This window comes from Arvicola amphibius, chromosome 6 (assembly GCF_903992535.2).
Source record: "Arvicola amphibius chromosome 6, mArvAmp1.2, whole genome shotgun sequence".
NCBI classification, from domain to species: domain Eukaryota; kingdom Metazoa; phylum Chordata; class Mammalia; order Rodentia; family Cricetidae; genus Arvicola; species Arvicola amphibius.
Window position 1 is genome coordinate 122,578,832 of NC_052052.2, and position 10,544 is coordinate 122,589,375.

Sequence of the window (10,544 nt, forward strand, 5' to 3'; positions counted from 1 at the left end):
AGACTTACATTCCTAAAGGTAACCATAATAGGGCTGGGATGTAGCTCAGCAATACAGAACCCGTCCGGAATGGTTGCGGTCCTAGATTTGATGCCCTCACCATATCTATACCTATTCCTCTTGTCCATGTCTATAGCTACAGCTGCAGTGTCGAGATGAACAATTCTCAGGTGAAGGTACTGGAAAAAGTAAAAAGAAATTAAGTCAAGCAGTGAAAATATGTTACACAGAACCAGGGCACCAACTCATAGCTTGTGGACACAACATAGCTCAGCCTTGTGAAGCATTAGCTTGAGAGTCGTTGAAGTTATGGCATCTGAGGAGTCACTTAAAGCATCACTGGGTCCCAAATCAGACAGCAGCAAATGGACAGCACTGGAAGAGCCATGGCGCTCACCAAACCTAGTTTCCCTCAGGTCCTCCTCAACCATGTGTCAATATCTTTGGTGCCTCTAGCCTTGGAAGCCCCATCCAAACCACACTCCCTGCAAAACAATGTCCTCCTGGCCCTGTCCTGGTAATTACCCAAAGCCTCCTCTTCAAACTCACAGGGACCATCTGCCTCTACAGAGTGGGAGGCCTGTGAACACATGAGCAGGACACAGGAACACAACCGTTTCTGTCTGAAGAGAAATGAATTGTCTCTGCCCAGCTGAGAACAAAACATTACGATATAACAAGAGAGTTTCTATTAATCAAGCCCTTCATTCCTCTTCAACCCTGAACCTGTCTGTCTACTGCTGGAGACACACAACACAGAGCCAATGGGCGTCTTTAAAGAGCTAAGCAGTCTCCAGGTCTCCATTTGCCTTAACTTTGTAAATTCACGAGACACAAAAGCTCTGGGAAGGTTTATGGAGGGCCCAGATGGCAACTGTGCAGAGAGTGGGAGGTGTAGGGAGGAGAACAGTCTGGGCCAGTGAACCCACTTCCTAAGCAGTCACCTCAGATTGGGCCAGTTGGCAAACCAGCCACCACCGTGTATTTAATTTGTCATTTGCTCTGACTAATAAAAACATCATTCATCCACTACAGAGAGCCTGGAGCTGGACCTCAATTCCTTCTTAAACATAGGTGTTTACACAGCTGCCATGTTTTCAGTGTTAAAATCAGTAGTGACCACACATGGCCAGGTCCAAGAGACTGTGTTTTAGTGAAGAGGGCTGAGCGAGAGAGCAATGGCCTCCTCCAGCTGAGGGCCCTTGGCCACTGTCTTCTCTGCAGAGCTCTGAGCACTCTTACTACAGAGAAAACACAAGCAGGGCAGATTTTCAGCTTTGGGCTGGTAAAGCCTGCATTAAATTTAGCAGCGATTCAACTTCAAAGGCATTAAGCCATTTTAAGTTTTCAATGAAATCTATGTAGTCCCACTCTGTATTTGCTCTTTTGAAAACATTATGGAAAAGTATTTTTTTCCGCTAGTGTTTTCTTCTATGGTTATTTCACTAAAAGGTTCTTGATTTTGTAGGAAAGAGAGAGAGAGAGAGAGAGAGAGAGAGAGAGAGAGAGAGAGAGAGAGAGAGAGAGAGAGAGAGAGAACAAAAAGCAGCAACAAAAACAGACCATTGAGAGGCATCCAAAACATCTCTGGTGGGGGTCTCACTGCAGGTATTTGATCCTCCTGGTGTTCCTTATTCAACTTTAGGAGGGGGACTACACACAGCTGTTCCTCCTGAGGAAGTACAGCTGTCAATAGCAATACAGGTGGCCCAGGAAGCATGGCTGAGTTTGAAGCTTGTCATCCGAGGGAGGAGAAATTTGCAAGCTCTAGATAGCATTGGCCAGAAATTCACCTCTGCCCTCCTGGCCCCAGTGCGTGATGGGCGCTTGCGTGGAAAAGCTGAAAGAGACATTCCACCAGAAGCTTACAGAAGACACCAGAGTGTGAAGTTCCCTTGCTTTATGGACTCTTCAAAGAGAATTTTAAGGTAGAACAAAGAATTTTCAGCGGGTGTGGAGATACCATGGTTTTGGCAACATTCAGATTTCAGAATGACTAGAACATTGGTCACACCTGACAGGAGCAGTCCAACCCCTTCTGGCATACTTTACTTTGGAGAAGGAGCCAGACACACAGGCAGCTGAATATGTGCAGTGGTGCCTACCAGGCAGATGACTGGCCTCTGTATAGCCAAGACCTTCCAATAGCACAGAGACAATGAGTCAGAGAAATGGTGTCCTTATGCTCATAACTTCAGTCTAATCCCATAATTGCCCCAAAAGCATGAGTTTTGTGGAGTCTTCCACTCTTGCTACTTTACTCAAGTTCTCATGGGTGAAAAATGGGTCACTTACTGAGCTGATAATGAAACCCAATCAAAGTCAGCATTATTGGAATCCAAAATCTATACATTCAGTATATGTACATAGCAAGCCTCGGAAGCAGTGGTTCTCAGCTACAGCATATGATGAGACTTTCTGGGGCAGCATGGGAAGCTGTAACACTGTGTGCCTCCTGTTCTCCCCATGGTTCATTCAGTGGGTTGATCATGGGCAAGCCCAGAGAAGGCGCACTTTCAGAGAACTCACTCCGTGTAGGAGACTCACTTTGAAAGATACACTCTTGGGATTGCTGTCCTAAAGCCTTCTTCTTCATAACAAATGCATGAGCAGTTGCTGGCTGTAAGAGAAAAAGGCAGCATCATATGCACATTGCTCTGTGAGAGCTAATGTTCATTGTCTAAACCCTAATGGAGGGGGTGGGGAAACTCACTTTGAAAAGTTTGTTCTGGGAGGGAAGGGAAAGAGAAAGGTTTCCCTGAACACCTTTAAGCAAATGGTATTTTCTGTTTCTAACTTCAAGCTGGGAAAGCATAGAAGAAGGTAAAATGAGTTCTTTATCAGAGAGATTTCATTTGAGATTCCCAGTATCTCCTGGGGTCAATATAGATTTTCCCCAACCCTCTCAATTCTCAGCAGTAATCACTGAGCACTTGGCGCATCTCCAGATCATCAAGCAATTAAGTCAAATGTTGTGCTACTACAGGAGGCTGACTTGAGATCAGAAACCACTTCTGGCTTCACTGTGCTGTGAAGTACAGATGTTTATATGCATCTGTCATGACTTGTATATATAAAAATGCCCTCCATAGACTCATGTGTGTGAGGAGTTTGTCCTTGGGTGGCAGTGCTGTTTGTGGAGGCTGTGCAACCTTTTGGACTGTCCCTAGCTAGCAGGAATAAGTCACCTAGGAATAGGTCACTTTGAAGGTTACATCTGTCACTGGCTCTGTTTCCTGATCCACCAAGATTTGACCCTCCAAGATGTAAAATAAATGCAGTCTGGTAGAGTACAGTGCATTGGTAAAGACAGGGGTATGAATCTACATTTATAATGAGATAGACCAACACAGAAATGTGGTGGAAATGGGGAGCCAAGGAAATATATGGGGAATAACAGTGTTCTGTGCTTCTGGCACACTTGTGGCACTGCTTACCAAAAAGAGCTAACTTTATAGGTTGTGTATTACACTTTAGGAAAAATATGTTTTGAAATACTATATGTATAGATGAATACATTGGTGTGTGGGTGTGTGTGTGTGTGTGTGTGTGTGAGAGAGAGAGAGAGAGAGAGAGAGAGAGAGAGAGAGAGAGAGAGAGAGAAATCTCAAAAGAACTATACCCAGTGTTAGGAAAGGTTGCCTCCACTCTAATTATAGATAATATTTATTCTATCTTTCTGTTTGGTAAATTTTCTCTCCTAGATTGTCTAGATACTGGCTTAATTTTTTAAGCTTGAAGGGGAAGCCTAGCCAAAAACCTTGTTTTGTAAGGCGTGTCCCCCTTAGTCTAAAGGCGTGTCCCCCTTGGTCTAAAGGCGTGTCCCCCTTAGGCTTATATTGACTTATAAAATCTTGCGGGCGCCCGCCTGCTCTTTGTTTTCCTGCCCTCCTCGCTGGAACCTTGGATTTGTAAGTTCCCTTTCCTTTCCTTTATTAAAACTGAATTATATATATTAAAGCTTGTCTGGTGAATCATAATTGCCGATCAACCACGCACCTTCATAAGCTGTGAATAGAGACAAACAAAAGACTCACCCTGTGCTTAAGAAACAGCTAGCTTGGAAGAAAGGGAGTGAAAGACGGCTATGCATCCCCCTGTATGGTGCATCATGGGAGTGACAACAGAGAATGGGTAGAGGAGAAGCCTGCAGAGAGCACTCAGTGAAAAGAATGAAATGAATGGATGAAGGAATGAGTAAAGTAGATCATTTCCTCCCAAGTCTCTAGCATATTGGCATGCCAGTCTCATTATAGACAAAGTATTTCAGCAGTATACCCTCATAAAAACATTAATCTCTGTTAGATTGACAGCCAATTAATTGCTTTCAAACCAGTCACCAGAAGCTCAAAGCTGAGCCCATCTCTTCTCACTTTCCTTTTCGTGCCTTCAGCCCCATCTCTTCCCTTATTAACATTAGGGAAATAAATGCCCACAACGGCCTTGTTACCACATTATCGTTAAAAAAAAAATTTAAATGTCCCAAGTTTAAAAGCCATGCCAAGAGCTTTCCACAGACTTGGAAGCAGAATCCTTGATTGAAGAATGTCAGGAAAAGTAGCCAGAAGGCCAGGCTTCTGTCCTCAAAGGCAGGCCGTGCCTTGGGTGATAGAGTCCCAGCCAGCCTGATGGTTATCCTGAGCCTTCCTGTGTGTGTGCTATGTTGGTGGATGTGTGATGTGTGGAAAGATGATGTGTGTGCTATGTACATATGGTGCATTTACATATTTTATGTAGTACGATTTGTGAATATTATCAAAATTACATGCTGGTAAAAACATAAACTAGTGTAGCCCTGAGGGGCTACATCACAGAACTTCAGCTACCCTGTGGTCAGCTGTGCGATTCTGGGAGTCCAGAAGGATGCTAAGTCAGCACACCACAGAGACACCTGCACACTCATGTTTACTGCCGCATTTCTCACAATGGCCAGTATGTGGAGGCAGCCTAGATGCCACACAAGAACAGATGAAGAAAATGTGATATTGTACTCAATGGGGCTTTGTTCAACCATAGAGAGAAATGAAATCACGTCATCTGTGGAAAACTGGGCGTAACTGGAGACCATCGTGTTGAGGGATGCATGTGTGACAGACACAGGAGAAATGCCACATTTTCTCTCATTTGCATAATTTATCTAAATATATGTATATGATGAAAATAGAAAAGGGGCTACATGGGAGAGGACAAAGCCTACTACAAAAGAAGATATGGAGAGGAAAAGAGAAGACAAGCAACATGTGTTCTCACTCATACGCAGAACTCATATTTAAGTTTTGTATGATGCATGAATGTGTGTGCATGCATGTGTGTGTGTGTGTGTGTGTGTGTGTGTGAGAGAGAGAGAGAGAGAGAGAGAGAGAGAGAGAGAGAGAGAGAGAATAGTGAAACAGAGGGGCATCTGTTTGGAGAGAAGGGACCAGGAAGAGGAGGGCAGGGAGGGCGATGTGATGAATATGTGAAGTATAAGGACATGCATGGATGAGATGTCATAAGGAACCCCAGTGTGTATGCTTACTAAAAAGTTAATAAGAAATGAAATGATCACATATCACATGCTTAATTGGCTCTCTGTCCAGGGATGGGCACATGGTACAGTGCTTGTTTGGCATGCACAAGGTGGTCTTAAGTTTGAGCCTCAATATCTGGAAGTAAAAGTCTAACTGGATGGAAGTTTTTTAGGTCCACTTCAGAAGGCACTAGAATACATAAAAATTCTGGGGCTGATTGATGCAATGACTAAGTCTGTTTTGTTTTTTTTTCTAACAATTACCAGAGTATTAATACAGTTTAGACCCAGAAAGAGCTTTTGATCATTGGTCCTGTCCTACTTATTGTGCAATTTGGCCTGCAGAGTTCAAGAAAGCAACCCAAAGTCACATAGCACTGTCAACTGGCTTGGTGACCTACCCTTGAGGACAGTGTCCCTCCTACTTCACAGTGTGTTCCCCTCTCAGGCCCTCAGTAATCATGTTTCTCTTAATTTCAACATTAAAAATTACTGCTGAGATATAGACATTTGGCCCTGAGGATCAGCCAGGCCCATTTGCTAAATGTATCAACTGCTGAGAAAAAGCCTCCTTATCCAAGGCACATGGAGATGGGCAGAGGGCTGGACAACCAAGACTAGATCCTGCTACCACTGGGGACAAAGCAAATCTAGCATAAAGCTACAGAAGCCAAGAAAGTGGCATTTGGCAGAAGAGTCAGTGCTCAGCCTGCTGTGCCTAACACAAGTCGTCTCTTGCCCCAGCCAAGCAATTCACATTCTGTGTCTTTTTCAGGATCCAAGCCCTAGCAATTTACCTATCCGCTCTTATCTTCTGGAGGCCCGGAGCTTCCTGATCACTCCATTTTCCTCCCATGTGCCATGTGCATACTCCATGGTCTCTGCCATGTGCACAGCTTCCCCAAGAAAAATCCAGAACCTACCCTTGAAAGTTCCTTTTCTCCCAAGAGGACTGCCCTTCCCTGTCCAGGCAGAATCGATATTTCCTCCTATTCTGGCTTGTGGTTCTCCCTCACAGCCCTCAGGCATGGGGTCATTCTGCGTATCTGTCTCCTGGAGTTCATCCAGGGTAGGCTTCCTCTATTCACCAGCACCCAGGCCTTAGGCCACCAGATGGAATAGTTGCTAGCTGTCTAAGGCAGTGCAGGAGTGGGTTTTTGAGAATATATTCTTGTTCTATATCTGCAAGTCACAAATCCAGGAACTTAAAATGATAAACATCTGTTACGTTGTAGTTTTCGTTGACCATAGCTTAATTTGGTCCTGTCCTTAAGGTGTCACAAAATTACAATCAAGGTGTGTTACTGAGGCTCTGGGGTCAGCAGAGACAAAATTGGGAGAAACAGCCTCATACTCACCTGGGCTGACAGATTCAGCATTGGGCTGAGGACCCAGCTTCTTGCTGGTCCTTAGTTGGAGCCTAGCATCAGCTCATAGCTTCTTATACCATCAGTCCAGCAAGACGAAGTTCTACATAAGGAGACACAATCACTGATGTGGCTGCTGTCCATCATCACCATATCGCTTCGGACACAGTGATAAGCCCCACCCACCTCAGGGAAGAGCTCGAATACACAGAGATGGAGGCAGGGAGCTCAGGCACGGTCCTCAGCTCTTTCCACCACAGACAATGATGAGTTTTGAACATGACATGTCCCCCAGACTCTAGTGTTAAGTTCTAGGTTTCCCAGCTGATGGTTCTTGTGAGAGGTGAAGCAAACTTTAGGAGACAGAGCCTGGCTGAAGCAAAGGAATCCCTGACAGTGGCCTTTTAAGGAACATCTTATCACTGGCCCCTGCCTGTCCCCTCTTGTTTCCTGGCTGCCATGGGGTGAGCAGCTTCTCTCTACCCATGTTCTTACACCTTGGTGCATCTACAGGTCACGAGAAAAAGAAATTCTTCCTCTTTTAAATTGTTTCTCTAAGATAATACTCACAGTGATAAAAGGTTGAAGAAAGACGGAATGTACTAAATCCTGACCGTCAGTTTCATTGTTGTTTGACAAGGTCTCATGTACACTGGGTTGGTCTTAAATCCATTATGTAGCCCAAGGGTAAACTTGAGCTTCTGATCCTCTTGCATCTACCTCTTGAGTGGTGGGATTAGGCATGTGCCTCAGTTACGTGGCACTTGGAGTAAAACTTGGGCTTCTGTATGCTAAACAAGCATTCAGCCAACTAAGCTGCATGCCAAGCCTGCTGGTGGGTTCCTTCCGTCTCTCACTCTGGCTCTCTTGCAGGTGGCTTCACTGCTGCTGGCAGATCATGTCTGGAAGAAGATACAGTCCCAGTGGCCTCAGGTCCTGGGAAAGGAAAATCCATTCAATTCTCAGATTGAAGAAGTGTTTGGAGACCAAGGAGGACACTGAGTGTCTCCAGACAGTACCTTTCTGTACAACAGAAAGGTGCATAATCCCTCTCACCCACTCTAGGGATTGCTGTGCTGCAGGCCGAGAGGACCCTCTTTGGTAGTGTTTCTAGAGATCACTTTCCCCCCAGTTGGAGACAGACCTGAATGTGATGCCAGTGCTCCCCACGTCAAGCTGCCTCTGCTCAACCCTGAGATACCTTTTAAGAAAGTTCTTTGAGTTATTCCCAGGTTCTGGCTATTACAAATAAAACTGCTATGAACATAGTCGAGCAAGTGGCCTTGTGGTATTATTGAGCATCCTTTGGGAATATTCCCAAAGGTGGTGTCACTAGATCTTTAGCTAGACTGATTCTCAATTTTTTAAGAAACCACTATATTGATTTCCAAAGTGACTGTACAAGTTTACACTCCCACCAGTAATGGAGGAGTGCTCCCCTTGCTCCACATCCTCTTCAGCATGAGCTGTCATTTGTGTTATTGATCTTAGCCACTCTGACTGGTATAAGATGAAATTCCAGAGTCACTTTGATTTGGAATTTCCCTTATGGCTAAGGATGTTGAACATTTCTTGAAGTGTTTCTCGGCATTTTGAGAATCTTCTGTTGAGAATTCTCTGTTTAGGTGTGTACTCCATTTTTAGTTGGATTATTTTGGTTTTTTGATGTCTAATTTTTTGAGTTCTTTACGTATTTTGGAGATCATTCCTCTGTCAGATATGAGGTTGGTGAAGATCTTTTCCCATTCTGTAGGCTATCATTTGATCCTATGCCTTACAGAAACTTTTCAGTTTCATGAGGTACTATTTATTATTGTTGATCGTAGTGTCTGTGCTACTGGTGTTCTAACAAGCAAGTTGTGTCCTGTGCCAATGCATTAAAAACTATTGCCCCCTTTCTCTTCTATCAGGTTCACTGTGGATGGATTTATGTTGAGGTCTTTGATCCACTTGGACTTGAATTTTGTGCAGGGATCTATTCATATTCTTCTATATGCTTACATCCAGTTATGCCAGCACCAATTGTTGAAGATGCTTTCTTTTTCTCCATTGTATAATTTTGGCTTCTTTGTCAAAATCCAAGTGTCTATATGTGTGTGGGAATTTATGTCTGGGTCTTCGATTCAGTTCCCTGGTCAATGTATCTGTTTTTTATGCCAATAGCATGCTATTTTTATTTCTATAACTCTGTAGTAGAGCCTATATGCCCCTCAACTTAATAATGGATAAAGATAATTTGGTACATCCACACAATGGATTATTACTCAGCTGTTAAAAACAATAACATCAGGAAATTTTAAGGGAAATTGATGTAACTAGAAAAACTCATCCTGAGTGAGGTAACCCAGACCCAGAAAGGAAATATGGTATTTACTCACGCATAAGTAGTTATTAACTGTAAAGTAAAGGATAATCATGATACAATCCACAGACCTGGAGAGACTAGGTAACAAGGAAGGCCAAATGGGATGACATATGGATCTCTCTGGGAAGGGGAAATAGAGGAGATTTCCTGGGTAGACTGGGGGCAGGTGGAGATGGGAACTTGAAGGATCATGTTAGGATGGATGAAGGGGGAGAATACTGAAAGAGATGACTAAAAAGGGGGAGCTTTTCCGGGTCAGGTAGAAACCTGATACAAGAGAAAGTCCCATGAACCTACAAGGATGATCCTATCTAAGATTCTTAGCAATAGCAAATAGCCTGAATAGCCCATCTCCTGTGATAAGATTGGTGAGTACACCAATTGTCATCAGAGATCCTTCCTCCAGTAACTGATGGAAACAGATGCAGAGACCCACTGCTAAATATTAGGCCTAACTCGGGGAATCCTGCTGAAGAGTGGGAGGAAGGGTTGTAGGAGCCATAGGAGTCAATGGCATGCCAAGAGAAGCCACAGAAACAACTAAATGGGCTCATAGGAACTCAGAAAGTCTGAACCAACAACCAGGGAATGGGACCAACCTCCATATATATGATAGTTGTGTGGCTTGGTCTATTTTTGATATTTCTGACAGTGGGAGCAGTGATTGTCCCTAAGGCTTTGACTGACTCTTAGGAACCTATTTCTCATACTGGCATAAATACAAGGAAGGATACTTAGTCTTATTGCAGCTTGATGTGCCATGCTTTGTTGATACCATGGGAGGCCTGCCCCTTTCAGAACAGATAAAGAAGAGGAGTGGATTGAGGAGGGACAGAGAAGAGGTAGAGGAGGGAGGGTGTGGGAGGAGAGGAGGGAGGGAAAACTGTGGTTAGAATGTAAATTAAATAAATTAATAAAAATTTTAAGAAATCAATCAAACGAAAGGAAGAAAGAAGGAAAGAAAGATAAAAAGAATGAAGGAAAAGGAAAGGGAAGGGAAGGGAAGGGAAGGGAAAGGAAAGGAAAGGAAAGGAAAGGAAAGGAAAGGAAAGGAAAGGAAAGGAAAGGAAAGGAAAGGAAAGGAAAGGAAAGGAAAGGAAAGTGTTTTGAGAATCACTCCAAACAATGCAGTATCTGTGCCCTTCAGCAGTCTGTTGTTCGAGAAGAGGCTGCTAAAATGGCAAAGCATCCCCCAGGATGCTTATCAGGTTGCCAATATGAACCAGGGATTGAGCCTTTCCCTGTGGGTTACCTGAAGGTGGCCCATAAAGCTGAAACTCCCTCTAGAAGAGGGTAGGTATTT

General features: G+C 43.9%; 1 protein-coding gene across 1 annotated transcript in view; it reads left to right on the top strand.

The window, feature by feature from the left end:
• The window catches only part of Aoah (acyloxyacyl hydrolase), a 192,659-nt gene extending 184,562 nt beyond the window's left edge, over positions 1-8,097 (top strand). Inside the window, exon 21 of the mRNA XM_038334078.1 lies at positions 7,750-8,097. Within this exon, the coding sequence (XP_038190006.1) occupies positions 7,750-7,878 (129 nt within the window). The 3' untranslated portion in view covers positions 7,879-8,097. The remainder of the gene's footprint in view (positions 1-7,749) is intronic.
• Positions 8,098-10,544: the final 2,447 nt, after the last annotated feature.